Below are 25,087 nucleotides of genomic sequence, written 5' to 3' on the forward strand. Positions count from 1 at the left end.
AAAACAACTAATTGTTCAGTTTGTAACAAAAGCTTTTCTCGAAATAACGAGTTGACTCAACACATGAGAACACACACAGGTAAAAAAACAATTAATTGTTCAGTTTGTGGCAAAAGCTTTTTTCACAATTGCCGTTTGACTCAACACATGACAAAACACACAGGTGAAAAACCATTTAACTGTTTAATTTGTGGTAAAACCTATTCTTTAAAAACCCATTTGACTCAACACATGAGAACACACACAGGTGAAAAACCCTTTAACTGTTCAATTTGTAATAAAAACTATTATTTCAAGAGCCGTTTGAGTCAACACATGAGAACACACACAGGTGAAAAACCATTTAGTTGTTCAGTTTGTGGCAAAAGCTTTTCTACGAAGAGCCATGTGACTAAACACATGAGAAGACACTCTGGAGAAAAAACATTTAGTTGTTCAGTGTGCTGTAAAAGGTTCACACGTAATGCAGCCGCAGTAAAACACATGAGAACACACAAGGGAAAATAACCAATTGGCTGTTCAGTTTGTGGTATGTTGCTCATATGTGGCGACATCCACCCTACCCAGGACCTCCTCACTGCTTCTTTCACAAATATCTGAGGTATTCATACAAACTTGGATTATTTGGAGCATAATCTTATCCACTCATGACCCCATGTCTTCTCTGTATCTGAAACCTTCATGAACAGTAAGATAGATCAGTGGTTCTTAACCTGGGTTCGATCGAACCCTATGGGTTCGGTGAGTCGGCCTCAGGGGTTCGGCAGAGCCTCCGCCGCAGCGGTTAAGACACACCAGACTCATCATGTAAATAAAAACTTCTCCCTATCGGTGTATCTGTACTGTAAAGTTAAAATTTGAATGACAATAAAAAGGAAGTCTAAGTATTTTGGATACCCCCAAACAATGTTCCCTCTAATTGTGTAATTTGTTGTGAGTTCATGCGCTGTGTTGGTTTTGTTCATGCACGGTTCATTTTGTGCACTAGTAAAAAAACATAACTTTTTCTTGAATTTGATATATATATATATATATATATATATATATATATATATATATATATATATATATATATTTTTTTTTTTGGACTAAAGAAGGGTTCGGTGAATGTTCATATGAAACTGGTGGGGTTCGGTACCTCCAACAAGGTTAAGAACTACTGAGATAGATGATGCTTCAAGTGCTTGGTTACTCCTTCTTCAGTCCAGGGACCTGGGGCCTCATGTGTCAAGTTTGTGTACGCTCAAAAACCTGCACTACACCCTTTTTCACTGCAAAGTTGAGATGTATCAAAACTGACGTTGACGCATAAGTGATGCTGGGTAACTGTTTGCATAACAAAATGCCAACTTTTAGTCCTCAGACTGATTGATGTGCAAATCAGAGACATATGAACAATTAACCCCCAACACTCACAACCCAACCCTAACCCTCCCTCGACATTCGGGCATAACAGGTTCAATCCGGCCTGCGAGATGAGTTTGCGAAGTGTAAAATTCAGCTGCATTTTTTTAATGAAATAAACTGTTGTTCTAATTGTGTCCACTGGATGTCACAATTCTGTTAGGCAAGCAAATAGTTTATACCGGGGCGAGCAAGTATACCAAGCAAGAGGTACACGGTAAAGCGGGGCTGTGACTCCTCCCCCTCCAACCAACGTAAAACAGGAGTAAAATAAGCAATCAGTAACCCCACTTAAAATGCAGCATGAGACACTGCACACCATACTTGCCAACCCTCCCGGATTTTCCGGGAGACTCCCGAAATTCAGCACCTCACCCGAAAATCTCCTGAAATTCAGGCGGAGCTAGAGGCCACGCCTCCTCCAGCTCCATGCGGACCTGAGTGACGTGTCGACAGCCTGTTTTCACGTCCGCTTTCCCACAATACAAACAGCATGCCTTCCCAATCATGTTATAACTGTAGAATGATGGAGGGAGAGTTCTTGGTTTCTTATGTGGGTTTATTGTTAGGCAGTTTCATTAACGCCCTCCCAGCGCGGCAACAACACACAGCAACAGCAGTCACGTTTCCATCTACCGTGAAGCAGTTCGTCTGCCTTAAACAGCAATGTTTAATGCAGGACAATACTGCCATCTACTGTACATGCATATGTGACAATAACATCTAGGGCTTTTAGAGAGTGCAGTGCACAACTGCGCACACAACAAGGAGACGAAGCAGAATGCATCATCAGAGAGGGTGTTCAGCATGGTTAGAAAGATAGTGATAGAGAATAGAACAAGGATGGACAATTCAACCCTTAACTCAACAATGAGTAGATGAGTGTTATGTGTGTGTATATGTGTAAATAAATGAACACTGAAATTCAAGTATTTCTCTTTTATTATATATATATATATATATATATATATATATATATATATATATATAATAAATAAATAAATATATATATATATATATAGCTAGAATTCACTGAAAGTCAAGTATTTCTTATATATATATATATATATATATATATATATATATATATATATATATATATATATGTATATGAAATACTTGACTTGGTGAATTCTAGCTGTAAATATACTCCTACCCTCTTAACCACGCCCCCAACAACGCCCCCCTCCCCCCACCACCCGAAATCAGAGGTCTCAAGGTTGGCAAGTATACTGCACACTGATATAGTTCTGTGAAAATGATTGTCTTCTGTGCAAATGTAAAGAAAGTGAACAGTGTGTGATTTACTGCAATACTGTCAGTCTTTGAACTGTTTATTTGTGCTTTGTTGAAATTGTTCACACATTGCACAGCTTTTATTTTTCTATCAATACACATTATGTCTAGAAGACAGGAAGTAACTCAACACTCTTGAATAGTTTCTACCTCAGTTTGTATGGTTTGTTGAGTTAGCACAGGATTAATATGTGGAAATGACAAATGAGGTAGTTGATACATAGAATAGTTTTTATTCATGCTTTATTTTGTTTTTTGTTCAATCCTAGATGGGTTGTGATTTATAGTTTAATTGCTTTGTAGAAACACTGAGATTAAGTCTAAGTTCATTGTGTTCTTCAAGGTGTTTTTGAAAATGCACCATTTTTTTCCTCTAAATTTTCAACTAACTTGAAGTGTTTTGTCAAGAGGATTATTTGTGATATGTTCATTTTCAGAATGTGCTTGTTCTATTTTAGGTCGAAGTAAAACAAAGAAAACTATCTGAAGTTGTCCTAGTCCAGGGGTCGGCAACCCAAAATGTTGAAAGAGCCATATTGGACCACACATACAAAAAAGTAATCGGTCTGGAGCCGCAAAAACTTAAAATACTGTAATAGTGTTATAATGATGGCAACACATGATGTAAGTGGCTAATTAGCTATATTAGCCTACTATCAAAATGACTATGTGTCGCAGGCTGACGCAAATCTTCGTTGACAGAAATGTTGAAATGTAATATTTATTCTACACATTTTTACAACATTGGAAAACATTAGTAAAACTTCTCAGAGGGTGAGATAACTCCTGCAAATGACATTCTTAGAATAGATGTGTGTGTCCAAGTTAAAGAAAACTGGGTAATGTTTGCTGTGGTCTGGAACAACATGAAAGCCAATATTATATACAGCTAATGTAAATATAAATCAAATACACAGAGGACATAAGTAAGGTAAATTAAATTAACTCAAATATACCTACACATGAAGCATAATGATGCAATATGTACATACAGCTAGCCTAAATAGCATGATTAGCTTGCAGTCATGCACTGACCAAATATGCCTGACTAGCACTCCAAGAAGTCAATAACATCAACAAAGCTCACCTTTGTGCATTCACGCACAGTATACAACGTTTGGTGGACAAAATGAGACAAAGAATCAATCAATCAATCAATGTTTATTTATATAGCCCTAAATCACAAGTGTCCCAAAGGGCTGCACAAGCCACAACGACATCCACGGTTCAGTACCCACATAAGGGCAAGGAAAAACTCACAACCCAGTGGGACGTCCATGAGAATGACTATGAGAAACCTTGGAGAGGACCGCAAATGTGGGTAACCCCCCCCCCCTCTCGGGGAGACCGGATGCAATGGACGTCGAGTGGGTTTTACATAATATTGTGAAAGTCCAGTCCATAGTGGATCTAACATAATATTGTGAAAGTCCGGTCCATAGTGGATCTAACATGATAGTGAGAGTCCAGTCCATAGTGGATCTAACATAATATTGTGAAAGTCCAGTCCATAGTGGATCTAACATAATAGTGAGAGTCCAGTCCATAGTGGATCTAACATAATAGTGAGAGTCCAGTCCATAGTGTATCTAACATAATAGTGAAAGCCCAGTCCATAGTGGATCTAACATAATATTGTGAAAGCCCAGTCCATAGTGGATCTAACATAATATTGTGAAAGCCCAGTCCATAGTGGATCTAACATAATATTGTGAGAGTCCAGTCCATAGTGGATCTAACATAATAGTGAGAGTCCAGTCCATAGTGGATCTAACATAATAGTAAGAGTCCAGTCCATAGTGGATCTAACATAATAGTGGGAGAGTCCAGTCCATAGTGGATCCAACATAATAGTGAGAGTCCAGTCCATAGTGGATCTAACATAATAGTGAGAGTCCAGTCCATAGTGGATCTAACATAATATTGTGAGAGTCCAGTCCATAGTGGATTTAACATAATAGTGGGAGAGTCCAGTCCATAGTGGATCTAACATAATAGTGAGAGTCCAGTCCATAGTGGATCTAACATAATATTGTGAAAGTTCAGTCCATAGTGGGTCTAACATAATAGTGAGAGTCCAGTCCACAGTGGATCTAACATAATAGTGAGAGTCCAGTCCATAGTGGATCTAACATAATGGTGAGAGTCCAGTCCATAGTGGAACTAACATAATAGTGAGAGTCCAGTCCATAGTGGATCTAACATAATAGTGAGAGTCCAGTCCATAGTGGATCTAACATAATAGTGAGAGTCCAGTCCATAGTGGATCTAACATAATATTGTGAAAGTCCAGTCCACAGTGGATCTAACATAATAGTGAAAGTCCAGTCCATAGTGGGCAGAGGTGGGTAGAGTAGCCAGAAATTGTACTCAAGTAAGAGTACTGTTACTTTAGAGATGTATTACTCAAGTAAAAGTAATGAGTAGTCACCCAAATATTTACTTGAGTAAAAGTAAAAAGTATGTTGTGAAAAAACTACTCAAGTACTGAGTAACTGATGAGTAACATACACACACATATCATATATATATATATATATATATATATATATATATATATATATATATATATATATATATATATATATATATATATATATATATATATACATATATACACATACATTGATATATACAGTATATCATTTATATTTATTTATTTTGCCGTTTTTGTTTACATGTTAAAGGTGTTTTAATGAATATACATGCATGTTTAACACATATAGATTCCTTTCTTTCATGTTGACAAGAATATAAGTTGGTGTATTACCTGATTCTGATGACTTGCATTGATTGTAATCAGACAGTAGTGATGATAACGTCCACGTTTTCAAATGCAGAAGGAAAAAAGTTCCTCCTTTCTGTCTAATACCACATGAAAGTGGTTGGTTTTTGGTATCTTATTTGTCCAGCTTCCATATTCGTTTTCACACACTTTACAAGAAATACATTGGCGGCAAATTCCGTAGCTTGCTAGCTTGTTTGCGCTGGCTTTCGGAGACTCTTATTTTGAAAGCGCAGGCGCGATGGAGCGGCACTTTTATTGTGAAGACAGGAACTGTGCAGTCAGTCTTTAGGCTTGTGACGGGATGTACGTTTGAAATAAAAAACTGTCTTTTTTCCTTCACACTTTTGATTGATTGATTGAAACTTTTATTAGTAGATTGCACAGTACAGTACATATTCCGTACAAATGACCACTAAATGGCAACACCCCAATAAGTTTTTCAACTTGTTTAAGTCAGGTCATGTGACCGCCTGGCTCTGTTTGATTGGTCCAACGTCACCAGTGACTGCATCTGATTGGTGGAACGGAGTCAAACGTCACTAGTGACTGCATTTTATTGGTGGAACGAAGTGAAACGTCACCAGTAACGCAGGCACTTTGAAGGTCTGTCTGACAGACCAAAACAAACAAAGCGTGCATTAACAGATCGATAAACATTAGTAGCGAGTAGCGAGCTGAATGTAGATAAAAGTAGCGGAGTAAAAGTAGCGTTTCTTCTCTATAAATATACTCAAGTAAAAGTAAAAGTAAGTTGCATTAAAACTACTCTTAGAAGTACAGTTTATCCCAAAAGTTACTCAAATAGATGTAACGGAGTAAATGTAGCGCGTTACTACCCACCTCTGATAGTGGGTCTAACATAATAGTGAGAGTCCAGTCCATAGTGGATCTAACATAATAGTGAGAGTCCAGTCCATAGTGGATCTAACATAATAGTGAGAGTCCAGTCCATAGTGGGGCCAGCAGGAGACCATCCCGAGCGCAGACAGGTCAGCAGCGCAAAAATGTCCTCAACCAATGCACAGGCGAGCGGTCCACCCCGGGTCCCGATTCTGGACAGCCAGCACTTCATCCATGGCCACCGGAGTGGCATAAAACATGTCTTTCTGTGGCAGCGTTGGAGAAAGTTATACATGTAAACAAACTGTTGAGTCACAGTCTTCACAACGGTTAGTTCAATAGCTGCTGAAATTCGTAGGACAAAACGGCGCTCGCCAAATACTGTCATCAGTGAAGGATAAACACAAACATATTAAACAGTGGCCTTTCTAACAATTAGGAAGGTTTGTGTCATGTTGTCCTACAGAAATCATCTTTTTTCCATTTTCATACATATTTGAAAAAGCTCCATGGAGCCACCAGAGCGCCGCTAAAGAGCCGCATGTGGCTCTAGAGCCGCGGGTTGCTGACCACTTTCCTAATCGTATTTTTAAGTTTCCATGCCATGATTTGACCCGTCCCACCCACGTGGAAATAGATTTTCCTCCATGCGGCCCCTGAGCTAAAATGAGTGTGACACCCCTGCTGTAATGTGACTCATGTGAGCAGGTTACTGTATAAACACATTTTGTTATAAGTTATAAAAATGTGTTCAGTTCTCAGAGACACATCAATGTCAGGCTGACAATCGCTCTTCCGCTTTCTCCAAACACGAGAACAAAGCAGCTCCTACTGACTTGTGATTGGTCAGACCGTGCCCATCTTAATCACATGGCTAATTTCAATATAATAAATTGTGATGGAACACAATTGAATATCTTATATGCTCAGACAGTAATGTGAGGAAAGACGTTAATGGGTCTTGTTTTCATGTTTGCATTTAAGATAGTTGACATTTAGCATGATAGCTGTTAACTGGCGATTAACATGCACCTGGGGATAGGTTGATTGGCAACACTAAATGGTCCCTAGTGTGTGAATGTTGTCTGTCTATCTGTGTTGGCCCTGCGATGAGGTGGCGACTTGTCCAGGGTGTACCCTGCCTTCCGCCGCATGTGCAGCTGAGATAGGCTCCATTACCCCTTGCGACCCGAAATGGACAAGCGATAGAAATTGGATGGGATGGATGGATAGTGATGTTAAGTGCCTGAGATGGTAGTTATTGATTAGCAGTGCGATGAGCAACGTTCCCTCTAAGGTGCGCGCCTGCGCAATTGCGCACGAATCAAGCGTCCTCTGCCACCAAATCAAATCCCATCTGAATTCTAAAAAAAATAAACACATCATATATTCTGTATAATTTTGCAATGCAACTCTGAGTGACAGTGACAACAAGCGACCCTACGGTGTTCGTCAACACCGTTCAATTGAATACTGTTCAATTATTGTAACGTCTATCGAGATGCTTCGAGAACAGGAATTATATCGATCACTTTATTGAGCAAAACTGTTTATATTGGGCCATAACCACACCAAAAACATGAGTAAAACACTTCTATCACGAAAAATTAGTCATTTTCTGCCGTACAAACCAGGCCATAAGCAACTTGTCATCTGTCACCAACACGCATAGCATTAAGCCACTGGTGCGTTTATGGCCACACAAAAAGTCGGACAACTTAAACCACACAAAGTTACACTATGACTCCTCAGTCATACGTGTGCTTATTCTACTGTCATTTGTTATTAATGTTAATTTATTGATATTAATCATGGAATGCTGTTACTAGAGAAAGTTACAGGAATGCACACTTCATCCTATGCTTACATTTCATTGTGCAACATGAGGATGTTTAAAGGGGAACATTATCACCAGACCTATGTAAGCGTCAATATATACCTTGATGTTGCAGAAAAAAGACCATATATTTTTTTAACCGATTTCCGAACTCTAAATGGGTGAATTTTGGCGAATTAAACGCCTTTCTAATATTCGCTCTCGGAGCGATGACGTCACAACGTGACGTCACATCGGAAAGCAATCCGCCATTTTCTCAAACACCGAGTCAAATCAGCTCTGTTATTTTCCGTTTTTTCGACTGTTTTCCGTACCTTGGAGACATCATGCCTCGTCGGTGTGTTGTCGGAGGGTGTAACAACACGAACAGGGACGGATTCAAGTTGCACCAGTGGCCCAAAGATGCGAAAGTGGCAAGAAATTGGATGTTTGTTCCGCACACTTTACCGACGAAAGCTATGCTACGACAGAGATGGCAAGAATGTGTGGATATCCTGCGACACTCAAAGCAGATGCATTTCCAACGATAAAGTCAAAGAAATCTGCCGCCAGACCCCCATTGAATCTGCGGGAGTGTGTGAGCAATTCAGGGACAAAGGACCTTGGTAGCACGGCAAGCAATGGCGGCAGTTTGTTCCCGCAGACGAGCGAGCTAAACCCCCTGGATGTCTTGGCTCACACCGTCCCTTATGCCACCGAAGATGATCAAGAGAAGAATATCGACCCTAGCTTCCCTGGCCTGCTGACATCAACTCCAAAACTGGACAGATCAGCTTTCAGGAAAAGAGAGCGGATGAGGGTATGTCTACATAATATATTCATTGATGAAAATTGGGCTGTCTCCATTCTCATAGTGCATGTTGTTGCCAAATGTATTTCATATGCTGTAAACCTAGTTCATAGTTGTTAGTTTCCTTTAATGCCAAACAAACACATACCAATCGTTGGTTAGAAGACGATCGCCGAATTCGTCCTCGTTTTCTCCCGTGTCGCTGGCTGTCGTGTCGTTTTCGTCGGTTTCGCTTGCATACGGTTCAAACCGATATGGCTCAATAGCTTCAGTTTCTTCTTCAATTTCGTTTTCGCTACCTGCCTCCACACTACAACCATCCGTTTCAATACATGCGTAATCTGTTGAATCGCTTCAGCCGCTGAAATCCGAGTCTGAATCCGAGCTAATGTCGCTATAGCTTGCTGTTCTATGCGCCATGTTTGTTTGTGTTGGCATCACTATGTGACGTCACAGGAAAATGGACGGGTGTATATAACGATGCTTAAAATCAGGCACTTTGAAGCTTTTTTTAGGGATATTGCGTAATGGGTAAAATTTTGAAAAAAACTTCGAAAAATAAAATAAGCCACTGGGAACTGATTTTTAATGGTTTTAACCCTTCTGAAATTGTGATAATGTTCCCCTTTAAGGGCAACTAAATGTGATCTCTGAATGGGATACAAATGATTTCCAAAGCAGGACCCCCACCCAGACATATTGTACAATACTAATCCATACCTTATGAAAAACAAGATTTATTTTATTTTCATTACAAGTGGGCCAAATCACTAATATTACTAAATAATCTCATGATAATGTCTCCTCTCATTTGAGTGTTATTATAAAAGATTGGTTTGAGACAGGTGTGCTGTTGGTATTGCCACGTGTGATGTTGCTCACATGTGCTCCACTGAATGCTCAGGGAGTTTTTGTGTTTGCTCACACACATGAACAATTAGAGGGAACATTGGCGATGAGGGCTTTCTGCTGGTGAGTGATTAGCACTACAGTTAGAGCCACCTATCGCTAGGTAGAAATGAGCAGTTTCACCAACATTTTTATGTGAAACCATATTACTAACTGTCTGGTGTTTTACAGGATTCATGGAAGTTTATTGTCATACCAGCACACGATACACATGAGATGGCACACAATTTAGTAGCACGTGAACAGTTGGATTGGTCCTGGTGGAGATTGATTGATTGATTGATTGATTGAGACTTTTATTAGTAGATTGCACAGAGAAGTACATATTCCGTACAATTGACCACTAAATGGTAACACCCCAATAAGTTTTTCAACTTGTTTAAGTCGGGGTCCACTTAAATTGATTCATGATACAGATATATACTATTTTCATAATACAGTCATCACACAAGATAATCATCACAGTATATAAATTGAATTATTTACATTATTTACAATCCCGGGTGTGGGATATGGAGGGGGGGTTAAGTTTGGTTGTTATCAACACTTCAGTCATCAACAATTGCATCATCAGAGAAATTGACATTGGAACAGTGTAGGTCTGACTTGGTAGGATATGTACAGCAAGTAGTGGACATAGAGAGAGAGATCAGAAATTATAAGAAAAAGTGACAACATTTGATTGTTTACATTTGATTATTTACAACACGAAGAGGTATGATGTGGAAGGGAGGGTGTTAGTTTGGGGTTGAAGTTGCCTGGAGGTGTTCTTTTAGTGCGGTTTTGAAGGAGGATAGAGATGCCCTTTCTTTTACACCTGTTGGTGTGACGACCGGGGCGCATGGTGATGCGGGGTTTCGTTCTCCCAGGATGCAACGGACTTCGGACACAGCGTGAAGGTAAAAGAAATGATTTATTTACGGAATAAATTATACTGGAACAAACAAAAACGTGCTCATAGCACTTAAGGCAAAAACAAAAGGAGCTAGCGTGGGAGCTAGAAAGTATCCAGAGCCTTTAGCGTGGGAGCTAGAAGGTTTAGTGCAGGAAGCAAAAGTCGTCATCTGTTGTACGAAAACATACTAGGAAGCAAGACAGAATGACAGGGAAGGCAGGCTTAAATAATAATGTCAGTGATGACCAACAGGTGCGCGTCGGGAACACACGCGGCAGGTGAAAACAATAAGCAGCCATGGCAACAAACTCAGGTGTACAAAACAGGCACTCGGGGAGTCCAAAACTAACAAAAAACACAAGTACCTTGAAAACGTAGACGAAAATATGATCCGGGCAGCGGATCATAACAGTTGGGAGTGCATTCCACATTGATGTGGTATAGAAGAAGAATGAGTTAAGACCTTTGTTAGATCGGAATCTGGGTTTAACGTGGTTAGTAGAGCTCCCCCTGGTGTTGTGGTTATGGCGGTCATTTACGTTAAGGAAGTAGTTTGACATGTACTTCGGTATCAGGGAGGTGTAGCGGATTTTATAGACTAGGCTCAGTGCAAGTTGTTTTACTCTGTCCTCCACCCTGAGCCAGCCCACTTTGGAGAAGTGGGTAGGAGTGAGGTGGGATCTGGGGTGGAGGTCTAGAAGTAATCTGACTAGCTTGTTCTGGGATGTTTGGAGTCTAGATGTGAGGGTTTTGGAGGTGCTAGGGTACCAGGAGGTGCATGCGTAATCGAAAAAGGGTTGAACGAGAGTTCCCGCCAGAATCTTCATGGTGCTTTTGTTGACCAGAGAGGAGATTCTGTAGAAAAATATCGTTCGTTGGTTGACCTTTTTGACTACCTTGGTTGCCATTTTATCACAGGAAAGATTAGCCTCTAGAATGGAACCTAGGTAGGTGACCTCATCTTTCCTGGTGATAACAATGTCACCCACTTTTATAGTGAAGTCACTGACTTTCTTAAGGTTGATGTGGGACCCAAATAGGATGGATTCCGTTTTACCCAAGTGTATGGATAGCTTGTTGTCACCTTTGTTAGATCGGAATCTGGGTTTAACGTGGTTAGTGGAGCTCCCCCTGGTGTTATGGTTATGGCGGTCATTTACGTTAAGGAAGTAGTTTGACATGTACTTCGGTATCAGGGAGGTGTAGCGGATGTTATAGACTAGGCTCAGTGCAAGTTGTTTTACTCTGTCCTCCACCCTGAGCCAGCCCACTTTGTAGAAGTGGGTAGGAGTGAGGTGGGATCTGGGGTGGAGGTCTAGAAGTAATCTGACTAGCTTGTTCTGGGATGTTTGGAGTCTAGATTTGAGGGTTTTAGAGGTGCTAGGGTACCAGGAGGTGCATGCGTAATCAAAAAAGGTTTGAACGAGAGTTCCCACCAGAATCTTCATGGTGCTTTTGTTGACCAGAGAGGAGATTCTATAGAGAAATCTCGTTCGTTGGTTGACCTTTTTGATTACCTTGGTTGCCATTTTATCACAGGAAAGATTAGCCTCTAGAATGGAACCTAGGTAGGTGACCTCATCTTTCCTGGCGATAACAATGTCACCCACTTTTATAGTGAAGATCTACACTCTTAGTGCTTTTCTTCTTTATTCAGAGTAATTATTTGACTTTCTAAAGGTTTTTAAATAAAACCACTAAGTGTGTTGAAAATGTTTTGTTTTTCTTGTAGTATTTAAAATCATAGTTGCCAACCTTGAGACCTCCGATTTCGGGAGGTGGGGGGGGGGGGAGGCGTGGTTAGGAGGGGAGGAGTATATTGACAGCTAGAATTCACCAAGTCAAGTATTTCATATATATATATATGTCTTAATAAGGTTATCCAAAAAATAGTGCTCGATACCGTAGTAGAGCGCAATACCGTCCAGACCTGTCATCCCTCAACAAGCGCAGCGAAATTGTAACAGCATGCCGCCACAGACGGAAACACCTCCTAGGTAACACATGAGCCAATCACCACGCCCCTACGCCAGCCTGTACCCACCCACTCTGTGCCCTATATAAACCATGGTATGTGAATGCTCCCATTAAAATCTCCTGATGATTGAGGGTACCCCCCCTCATGAAACAGGCCTGTAGAGATGAAGTAGTCTTGTGATTTTTTTCCCACACATACATATATTGCGCTCTACTACGGTATCGAGCACTATTTTTTGGATAACCTTATTAAGACATATACTCCGCTCCAAATTGACATTTGTTGAGCACTGTACGACGATCAGAAATGGAAAAATTCAACATCGACTACTCCACGAAGAACATTCCCATACCCGCGCAGAATGACTACAAGCTAAGGCTCATAGAAAAGACGGAACACTTCCTAAGAAGGATGCCGTGGAAAGCACATTTTTTCCTCCACCCTGAAACAAAAGGAACGCAAAAGAAAACTTACGGATTCAAATCTACCAAGAACCCACCCACAGTTGAGGAACTAAAGGATTTTGAGAACGACATGCTCAAAATGATACAATCAGTCAAATTCAAGCCAATCCGCAACCCACTCCTCACCAAGCTGAAAAATGACAAGGAGCGCATCAAGAAAGTAAACAACCTCATCATAGCTGCCGATAAAACCACAAACTTCTACAGAATGGACATACCAGAACATCACACCTTACTGGACAGAAGCATTACCAAATCATACAAAAAAGCGCAACCCAACACCTTACAGAACATCCACCTGGAAAATAAAAGGATCGCGGCTGAACTGGACATTGAGGACAGGGTGGACGCCACAGCCAACAAGGAAGCCTTCATCACATTGAAGGACCACAAACCCAACTTCGCAAATAACCCAACATGCCGACTAATAAACCCAACTAAATCTGAAATAGGAAAAATCAGCAAAATAATCCTGGACAGAGTCAACACAAAAATCAAGGACAAAACACCACTCAACCAATGGAGAAATACAGCAGCAGTAATCAAATGGTTCAACAACATCCAAGACAAACAACAGCACAACTTTATCTCCTTTGATATCGAAGAATTTTACCCTTCCATCACGCAAGACCTACTGACTCAAGCACTAGACTTCGCCTCAGACTACGACTCAATCACAGGCAACGAAAGAAACATCATCATCCACGCAAAAAACTCCATTCTCATCCACAACAGTACACCATGGCAAAAAAAGAACAATGCAACATTTGACGTCACTATGGGAAGTTTTGACGGAGCAGAAACGTGTGAACTCGTTGGGAGTTTCCTCCTCTCCCAGCTCGCTAGCCTCAATCTGAACCTTGGTATTTACCGTGATGACGGACTGGCAGTGTGTCGCGCCTCGCCAAGGAGCAGCGAGAATACCAAGAAGCGCATATGCCAAATTTTCAAAGAGAACGGCCTACGGATCACGATTGAAGCCAACAAGCAAACCGTCAACTTCCTTGACGTCACTTTCAACCTGAGAAATAACAGCTACCAACCATTCACGAAACCCAACACAACACTCCAATACGTGCACCATGACAGCAACCACCCACCCACCACCACGAAAAGAATACCTACCGGAATTAATAAAAGGCTATCGATGCTGTCATCTAGCAAAGCTGAATTTGACCAAGCAACCCCCCCGTACCAAAAAGCCCGTGATGAAAGCGGATACAATTTCACCCTCACCTATGAACCCACGCCAGGAAACCAGCCAAAAAAGAACAGAAAACGAAACGACATCATCTGGTACAACCCCCCATACAGCAAAAACGTCTCAACTAACATTGGACACAAATTCCTCAATCTGATTGACAAACACTTTCCCAAAGACAACACCCTAAGAAAAGTATTCAACAAGAACAACATTAAATTGAGCTACAGCTGTATGAACAATATACGACAAATCATCTCAAACCACAACAAAACAATTGCAAATGAGCCGTCGGCCCCCGGACAGAGCGACTCCAAAACCAACAAAGGCTGTAACTGTCGAAAGAAACCTGATTGCCCTCTCAACGGGGGGTGCTTACAAACATCAGTTGTCTACCAATCTAAGGTAATACGCAAGGACATTAACACATCCGACACATATGTAGGATTAACCGAGGGAGAATTCAAAACCAGATGGAACAATCACAAGGCTTCTTTCAGGAACCAAAACCTGCGGAATACCACAGAACTCAGCAAACACATTTGGGACCTCAAAGACAATAATGTTGAATATTCAATAACATGGCAAATTCTTGCATCCAGCACACCTTACAATAGTGGTAATAAAAGATGCAACCTATGCTTGAAAGAGAAACTGTTTATTATTTACCGTCCAGACCTGTCATCCCTCAACAAGCGCAGCGAAATTGTAACAGCATGCCGCCACAGACAAAAACACCTCCTAGGTAACACATGAGCCAATCACCACGCCCCTACGCCAGCCTGTACCCACCCACTCTGTGCCCTATATAAACCATGGTATGTGAATGCTCCCATTAAAATCTCCTGATGATTGAGGGTACCCCCCCTCATGAAACAGGCCTGTAGAGATGAAGTAGTCTTGTGATTTTTTCCCCACACATACATATATATATATATATATATATATATATATATATCTACATCCTGAAAATATGCAAACAAAACTGTGTTTAGATAATTGATACTTCAAACTTGCATAAATATAACATGAATATAACATAACTTGGCTTCTGAGGGCTTAAAAATGTAATGAATAAAATGCTAAAGTTGTTGATAAACAAGCAATTATTTTAATAATTAAATATGGTCATTTTAAATGAATTATTATGATAATTTAAAATGTATTATTTCAAATATGTTTATTTTAATGTACCGGTATAATTCTATGGCTGGATGTAATAAGGAGTCAGAAAAAATACCAAAAAAAAAACTGTTGATGTTTTTAGCAAAATATAGTACAAATGTATTTAGTTATTTTTTTTTTTTTTTTTTTTTTTATTAATAAATATATTTATTTTTAGGTAAGATAAACATAATAATACAATTTATCTCTAGTCTGGATGATTTAGTTCTTGTCACCCTGTTGTCCTCCTATAGTGGAAAAAAGGCTGTCCTCACTCAGGTCCGCATGGAGCTGGAGGGGGCGTGGCTGAAAATCGGGAGATTTTCGGGAGAAAATTTGTCCCGGGAGGTTTTCGGGAGAGGCGCTGAATTTCGGGAATCTCCCGGAAAATTCGGGAGGGTTGGCAAGTATGTTTAAAATGTATGATTTTTTTTCTTCAATGTTTGCCCTTTTTCTGGTTTGAACAACAGCCATCGAAAAAGTCTGTGCACGTGCTTGTATATATATATTTTTTTTATTTTCAAAGAGTAGTTATTCATTATTTGATGTTAGATACTTTTGCTAACCATTATTTTAAAACAAGATTAAAATGCCTTTATTTTGAAAAAACACTGCTGTGGAGTAGGAAACAGAAGTTGAAGGCTTCTAGCGCATGCGCAAATGTACTTGAAGCCAAACAAAAGACGAAGACCGCAGGCTATGGTTTTTCGGAGAATTTTCGAATTCACGATCTTAAAGTCATATGATTCACAGCAAATATAGCAACAAATATCTCAATTGGTATTTCTCAAAGCCACGAAACGTGCATTGAGTTTGGAGCGATATCTGAAGTGAAGATTGAAGACGTGATAGAAGATGGACGACTACTGCTATGCTAAGATGGCGACGTCCGCTAAAAGAGAACATGAAAGAGAATCACTAAAGGAGATAAAGACGAAAGATGAAGGTGAGTGAGTTGAAGTTTTGTCATTTGAAAACTATGTCAAGCTCTTAAAAAATAGACATTTGTAAAGAAAGAGCCGCCATGATTGTTAGCTTGAAGAAGGCAGTGGAGTTCACATCAGAGGAGATGAAAGCATGCAAAAGTCAAATTTAGAAACTAAAAGCAAAACAACAACTCTGCTAGGTAAGGTGAGTATTTAGTCACATTTAACAAAGTCAAGTAACAGAAAAGAATGGACGTGTTCAAGTCGCGAGCAACGACTCGTTAGCAGCGTGTTTTGAAGACTAGCCTATAGTTGTTTGGTCGAAGTCTGAATTTTTAATCAAAACAGAAGAGTTCCTCATTTATGAATTGTATTTCCTTGTTCTTAGTAGATAAAGGAAACTGCGAAAAATGTCAATACTGGCTTAATTATAACATAAAATCTTACACTCAGGGGCGCCGCTAGGGATTTTGGGCCCCATGAAAAGAATCTTTACAGGGCCCCTAACACAGTGTCATTATTTTTCTGTATTATAATTTCATCATCATTAGGGGCCTCTCTGGGCCCCCCTCCATCATGGGCCCCTAGAATCCGTCTCCTTTACCCACCCTTTTCGGCGCCCCTGCTTACACTACATCATACTTGCCAACCTTGAGACCTCCGATTTCGGGAGGGGGGGGCGGCGTGGTTGGGGGCGTGGCTAAGTCAAGTCAAGTATTTCATATATACAGAGCCGGCCCAAGGCATAAGCGTACTAAGCGCTTGCTTAGGGCCCCGCGGCCACCAGGGGGCCCCCAAAAGCAATTAACAAAAAATTATTTTTTTTAATTTTTTGCATGTACAGTCTGACTGATGATTTCTAAATGATCAAAGATATATTATTGTACAAAAACACAATTTTAGGTCAACATTTTTGCACATTGCTGTTTCAGGTTTTTGTTACCAAAAATAATAAAGTGAATCAGAATCCGCTTTATTGTCCAGTTATGTTTAACACACATGGAATTTAACTTCAGTAGACTGCGCTCTCTTTGTACAAAGTAAACATTAAATATGAACAATTAACTAAAAATATAAACTAGTAATTAAAGACTAATATGTACAAGACTGATGAGACAAGATGACACTTTTACTGTAAATACAAAGCTTTATCACTTGGACTGTTCAACCCCAGGCCACTCTTGTAGCTGAATGTTTTCTACATTTTAAGATTAGAAACCATATGTGGCACTCTGGACATCATTCGTTCATTCATTGGTATTATTTATGTTCTTAACTGGGCCACCCCCATATCTTTATAAATGACATGTCATTTGTAAAGACATGCCAGGCTGACAATAGGATAATGTAAACAACACTGCCAGAGCCGCAATGAGTTTATATATTATTTATATATTATTGGCAGAAATAGAGGGCCCCAAAATCAAATTTTGCTTAGGGCCCCATGGAGGCTTGGGCCGGCACTGCATATATATATATATATATATATGTATATATATATATATATATATATATGAAATACTTGACTTTCAGTGAATTCTAGCTATAAATATATATTTATTGTTTTATATATATATATATATATATATATATATATATATATATATATATATATATATATATATAAAAGAAATACTTGAATTTCAGTGTTCATTTATTTACACATATACTTGTTGAGTTAAGGGTTGAATTGTCCATCCTTGTTCTATTCTCTGTCACTATTTTTCTAACCATGCTGAACACCCTCTCTGATGATGCATTGCTGTGTGGCACGCACAAAAGTGCTTTCATCAAATGCACTAGATGGCAGTATCGTCCTGTTTAAGAGTGTCACAACATTGCTGTTTACGGCAGACGACCTGCTTTACGGTAGACGAAAACGTGACTGCTGTTGTTGTGTTTTGTTACCGCGCTGGGAGGACGTTAATGAAACTGCCTAACAATAAACCCACATAAGAAACCAAGAACTCGCCCTCTATCATTCTACAGTTATAACGTGATTGGGCAGGCACGCCGTTTATTGAGTCCGCCTGAATTTCGGGAGATTTTCGGGAGATAATTTGTCCCGGGAGGTTTTCGGGAGAGGTGCTGAATTCTCCCGGAAAATCCGGGAGGGTTGGCAAGTATGCACTACATTAAACACTCACAGTCAAAGAACAATTTTACAAGGTCAAAATATAAATTAAAAGGCATTAAACACATTGGGCTTTTTTTGTTGCACTCAAAGAAAAAATTAAAATTTACCATGTTACATATAGTCTGCTATAATCAAGGATTAGATGAGAATAGAACATAGAGTTTTACTGACATTATATTAAATTATTCATGATTTATGTTTGCCACTCCTGGTCTGTGCTTTGATAAATATACAATTATTAATTAAGTACTAAAAACAAAACTATGGATACATGTACACAGATAAGCCATGTAGCAGGTAAAACACATTTATTAAAGACAAAACACAAATTGTAGGAATTTGTTACAAAATTAGTCATTTCACTTGCATTCGTGTTGGCCCTGCAATGAGGTGGCGACTTGTCCAGGGTGTACTCCGCCTTCCTTCTGAATGAAGCTGAGATAGGCTCCAGCACCCCCCTGTGACCCTGAAAGGGACAAGTGATAGAAAATGGATGGATGGATACTTGACTGCGAATTGGGCAGTTTTAACTGTGCTAATATTTGGCATCAAGCCAAGCAGCTGTGTGCGCGTCTACGTATCTACATGTGCACAGCAGGGGAGCTGGTTAACTTATGAGAGTAGTATGTGTGTTTGTGAGAATGTCAACGTGTTGTCTGAGTGACGTCAGTGAGTGAGCGGGCGAGTAAAGAGAGAGCAGCAGGACAGGTGTAACAACTACATTATACCTCCTTGTGCAGATAATAATAATAATAATAACTGGGATTTATATAGCGCTTTTCTAAGTACCCAAAGTCGCTTTACATGTAGAACCCATCATTCATTCACACCTGGTGGTGGTAAGCTACTTTCATAGCCACAGCTGCCCTGGGGTAGACTGACGGAAGCGTGGCTGCAATTTGCGCCAACGGCCCCTCCGACCACCACCTATCATTCATCATTCAATTCACCGGTGTGAGTGGCACCGGGGGCAAAGGGTGAAGTGTCCCGCCCAAGGACACAACGGCAGCGATTTTTTGGATGGTAAGAGGCGGGGAGCGAACCTGCAACCCTCAGGTTTATGGCACGGTTGCTCTACCCACTACGCCATGCCGCCCCAATCTCAATGCTTATTATTTAAATGTTGACCTAAGTCTGAAGCAAAGGTGGTAATACTAATCACCACATTTGGCAAGGCGTGTTTTAAAGCAGCTGTTGTGAGAGTAGCGTATGTGTGTGGGGGGGAGTGACGTGAGTAAGATTAGATTAGATTAGATTTAATAGTACTTTATTGATCCCCGAGGGGAAGTTAGATTTTCAGCACAATCCCATTCAAGATCAGACAAAACATTACAGGGAGACAGAAAAAGGATCGCTGATGGGTCAGTAAGATTAGATTAGATTAGATTTAATAGTACTTTATTGATCCCCGAGGGGAAGTTAGATTTTCAGCACAATCCCATTCAAGATCAGACAAAACATTACAGGGAGACAGAAAAAGGATCGCTGATGGGTCAGCCAGAAAGTCCAGTGCCCCTTTCAATAAAAAGGTGAGAAACAGGTACATGTCGTGGAGGGAGGGGGAGAGTAAAAATATTCAGTCAAAGGCTGGACTCCAGGGCGGGGGTACAGACTGAGGCCAAGGGAAAAAACCTCATAGCCATAGCACACATAAAGACGTTAATCAATAAAACTCGCGACAGAGGGGAGGGTGAGGGGCCAGGAAGGTCAGTTGCTGCTGTAAGAGTTGCTGCTCCGTCCATTGCCCCAAGGGAAATAAGCAGTGGCAGAGGTGGGTGGGTGGGTGTGTGTGTTTGTGTGTGTTTGTGTGTGTGTGCCCATCGTTCAGGGTGAGTTGTTGTTGTGTCTATAGGCCCGGAGTCGCTCTGCAGGCAGTGCAAGCAAAGTTCAACTCCCAGGTGTTGTTGAGGAGGGAGGGAGGGTAGTCAGAGTGTCCCTCGCTGAGGTGTCCTTCGGGGATGTTTCCCAACAGCCTTTCTTCTGTTTTTGAGCAGCGTCAAGGCCATGCCAGGGAGTCAAATCGTAGATTAGGAATGTTGTTTTCCAAGTGAGCAGACATTTTCATGGCCTGTCTTCTCTAATCGTCCATGCCAGCTCTCAATCCAATTTTTTTCCAATCCAGCAAGCCTCTCTATGATGTGATCCATCTTGCCATTTAGTTCAGAAATCGCCACAGTCTGTGATCCCACAGCTCGACTCATGCCTTCCATTGCGACGGACAGCCTTTGTAAGTGAGTGGGCGAGTAAGGAGAGGGAGTGGTAGCATGTGCAGGAGTGTTAATAGCATGATGGATGTCCGGTTGTGCCCTGTGGAAATAATAAATAAAGTGAGCAAGTTGTAACTAATCAACGGCCTCGTCCTTCCGACCAAAGAGCGGAGCTTTATGGACCCAGTGTTACCCCCGACAAAACATGGGCCCTGGAGGGAACGTCTCCCCTGCGCTCCTCGACCACGGTCTGGGAGCCAACAAACAGGAAAGGTGTAAAGCAACCCTTGCAGAGTGAATTTCTGTTTAAAGTGTCACCTTTATTGTTAGTTTAGAAGCCCAAATACCTCCAAATTGCACTTCACACACCCTCTTTATTAACCAGTAGAATTGTCCTTTGTGGCCTTTCTTCCTCTCCACCATGTTATTGCTTGTATGCACTTTGTGTGTGCGTTTTGACACACTCAACATCATGCGCCTCGGCTCTGTAGTCACCGCCGCACAGCGGCATTCAGATGAAAGAACGGTACCGGTACTTTTCAAAGGTGGTATAGTACCGGTTTCAATTGATTAGTACCGCGATACTTTATTAGTAGCAGTATACTGTACAACCCTACTACACACACATACAGTACATTGAAGAAAGTGTGTTATTTTTTGTTTGTGTCTTGCAGACGTCCAGCAGCTGATCGGTAATCCAGACGAAGTTTCCCCTCAGTTAGGGGGGAGCTCCACTTTGAAGCAAGAGACTCCACAACCACCCTGCATTAAAAAGGAAGAGGAGGAACTCTGCATCACTCAGGAGGGAGAGTGTCTTCTAGGACGAGAGGAAGCTGATTACACCAAGTTTCCACTGAGTATTCTCTCTGTGAAGACTGAAGATGATGAAGAGAAACCACAAGTGGACAACCTCTTAGCTCCACTATCAGATAGTGAGGCTGAAGACGAGGTTGAAGAACCTTTGAGCAGCGATACAGACTGTGAAGATGATATGAGGACTCACACTGACAACAAACACTCTGAATGCTCTTCAAAGAAGAGAGGTAAAACATGTTTGAGCTGCTCAGTTTGTGCTGAAAGTTTTACTAAAAAGAGCCATTTGGCTCAACACATGAGAACACATACAGGTGAAAAACCATTTAATTGTTCAGTTTGTGGCAAAAGCTTTCTTGTTAAGAGGAATTTGACTCAACACATGAGAACACACACAGGTGAAAAACCATTTAATTGTTCAGTTTGTGGTAAAAGTTTTTCTCGAAATAGCATGTTGACTCAACACATGAGAATACACACAGGTGAAAAACCATTTAATTGTTCAGTTTGTTGCAAAAGCTTTTCTCGAAATTGCCGTTTGACTGAACACATGAGAACACACACAGGTGAAAGACCGTTTAGTTGTTCAGTTTGTTGCAAAAGCTTTTATCAAAATAGCATTTTGACTCTACACATGAGAACACACACAGGTGAAAAAACAATGAATTGTTCTGTTTGTGGCAAAATCTTTTCCCGAAATTGCCATTTGACTCAACACATGAGAACACACACAGGTGAAAAACCATTTCATTGTTCTGTATGTGGCAAAATCTTTTCTCAAAATTGCCATTTGACTCAACACATGAGAACACACACAGGTGAAAAACCATTTAGTTGTTCAGTTTGTGGTAACAGCTTTTCTCAAAATAGCATTTTGACTCAACACATGAGAACGCACACAGGTGGAAAAAGATTCAATTGTTCAATTTGTGGCAAAAGCTTTTCTCGAAATTTCCGTTTGACTCAACACATGAGAACACACACAGGTGAAAAAACATTTAATTGTTCTGTATGTGGCAAAATCTTTTCTCAAAATAGCCATTTGACTGAACACATGAGAACACACACAGGTGAAAAACCATTTAAGTGTTCCGTTTGTGGCAAAGGCTTTTCTCGAAATTTCCGTTTGACTCAACACATGAGAACACACACAGGTGAAAAACCATATAGTTGTTCAGTTTGTAGCAGAAGCTTTTCTAATAAGAACAAATTGACCCAACACATGAGGACACACACTGGACTAAGACCAGTTAATTGTTCAGTTTGTGGTAAAAGCTTTCCTCATAACGGCTCTTTGTGGCGACACATGAGAACACACACTGGAGAAAAAACATTTAGTTGTTCAGTGTGCTGTAAAAGGTTCCCACATAATGCAGCCGCAATAAAACACACAAGAACACACAAGGGAAAATAACCAATTACCGTATTTTTCGGACTATAAGTCGCAGTTTTTTTCATAGTTTGGCCGGCTCCAGTGCGACTTATACTGTATATGCTTTTTTCGTTCTTTATTATGTATTTTCGGCAGGTGCGACTTATACTCCGGTGCGACTTATACTCGGAAAAATACGGTAGCTGTTTAGTTTGTGGTATGTTGCTCATATGTGGTGACATCCACCCTACCCAGGACCTCCTCACTGCTTCTTTCACAAATATCTGAGGTATTCATACAAACTTGGTGTAAGTGTCGTTGAAACTTACACTTAATATTTTTGTTTTAAGGGTTAATATTTTCTGTTGAAAATGATTATGGTTGTGAATTCATGTTACATTTTTTGTAAATAAGACATATTTTGTTTACTATAAAAAGGGCAATTTATTTCCTTTGTTACACCGCTATTCTCGCGAGGTTTTGGTTTACTATTGGAAGTTGCGAGACCTGCATTCGCCCAGACATGCAAAGGACTTTGAGCGAGCCATAAGCAGCAGCAAGAACATTTAGCTGGCTGAATAAGGTATTTGTCATATTGTGTCGAATTGTTCTGTATATTTATAAAGTACATTGGTTTAATTATTGTACGCTCATTTAGTATGCACAAGACTGAAATATTTGCTGCCCAAGAACCTCCGAAGTGGCAGGCGGCCACGAGGTAGCTATTTTGTTTAGCACTTTATTTGCCTGTGACTGATTTATGTCTAAAACATTGTATTTCATGTCTTGTCCTGTAGTTTTCACGGCATAAACCCAAGTAAAGAGCCCGTCTTTAAGAAGCCGTGCCTGTGTTGTCATTTCGGAGCCACACTTGGATTATTTGAATCATAATCTTATCTACTCATGACCCCATGTCTTCTCTGTATCTGAAAGCTTCCTGAACAGTAAGATAGATGATGCTTCAAGTGCTTGGTTACTCCTTCTTCAGTCCAGGGACCTGGGGCCTCATGTGTCAACTTTGTGCACACTCAAAAACCTGCATACACCCTTTTTCACCGCAAAGTTGAGATGTATCAAAACTGACGTTGATGCATAAGTGATGCTGGGTAACTGTTTGCATAACAAACTGCTAACTTTTACTCCTCAGACTGATTAAAGTGTAAATCTGAGACATATGAACAGTTAACCACTGGATGTCGCAATAGCAATTCTGTTAGGCAAGCAAATAGTTTATACAGGGCGAGCAAGTATACCAAGCAAGAGGTACACAGTAAAGCGGGGCTGTGACTCCTCCCCCTCCACCCAACGTAAAACAGGAGTAAAATAACCAATCAGTAACCCCACTTAAAATGCAGCTTTATTCATGCTTTATTTTGTTTTTGTTCAATCCTAGATGGGTTGTGACTTAAAGTTTAATTGCTTTGTAGAAACACTGAGATTAAGTCTAAATTCATTGTGTTCTTCAAGGTGTTTTTGAAAATGCACCATTTTTTATCCTCAGAATTTTCAACTAACTTGAAGTGTTTTGTCAAGAGGATTATTTGTGATATGTACATTTTCAGAATGTGCTTGTTCTATTTTGGGCCAAAGTAAAATAAAGAAAACAATCTGAAGTTGTCATAGTCGTATTTTTAAGTTATCATGCCTTGATTATACCATTCCCGCCCACGTGGAAATAGATTTTCCTCTATGTGGCCCCTGAGCTAAAATGAGTTTGCCACCCCTGCTGTAATCTGACTCATGTGAGCAGGTTACTGTATAAACACATTTTGTTATAAGTTATAAAAATGTGTTCAGTTCTCAGAGACACATCAATGTCAGTGTAGCTGCTGACAGAAGCAACATGTATATTTGATATATAATGTCATAGTTGGTGAGAATAAATAAATACAATGCATAAAGATAAGTTCATATTGTACACATAATGTGATTAAAAAGGTATTTCCTTGGGTTAATTCATGCAAGTTTATGTTAACTTTATTTTTGTTACAAACCCATGTCAATTGAGTGGGGAATATAATTTGGTCACGTTGTTGGGGGGACAATTAATATGTGAGGGAATTAAG

At 40.3% G+C, this 25,087-nt stretch overlaps 2 protein-coding genes across 3 annotated transcripts in view; both read left to right on the forward strand.

Moving 5' to 3' along the window:
* LOC133619310 (uncharacterized) overlaps positions 1-24,597 on the forward strand; it is a 25,306-nt gene extending 709 nt beyond the window's left edge. Inside the window, exon 2 of one of the 2 annotated variants that reach the window (XM_072915431.1) lies at positions 21,964-24,597. In XM_072915431.1, the coding sequence (XP_072771532.1) occupies positions 21,964-23,063 (1,100 nt within the window). In that variant the 3' untranslated portion in view covers positions 23,064-24,597. Of the gene's footprint in view, positions 1-21,511 lie in introns of those variants that run through there. The other variant, XM_061980278.2, reaches the window with a different exon arrangement.
* Positions 1-25,087, forward strand: part of LOC133619319 (uncharacterized) — a 455,654-nt gene that overhangs the window by 62,583 nt on the left and 367,984 nt on the right. The gene's annotated exons all lie outside the window — the stretch shown is intronic.

This window comes from Nerophis lumbriciformis, linkage group LG20 (genome assembly GCF_033978685.3).
Source record: "Nerophis lumbriciformis linkage group LG20, RoL_Nlum_v2.1, whole genome shotgun sequence".
Lineage (NCBI taxonomy): Eukaryota > Metazoa > Chordata > Actinopteri > Syngnathiformes > Syngnathidae > Nerophis > Nerophis lumbriciformis.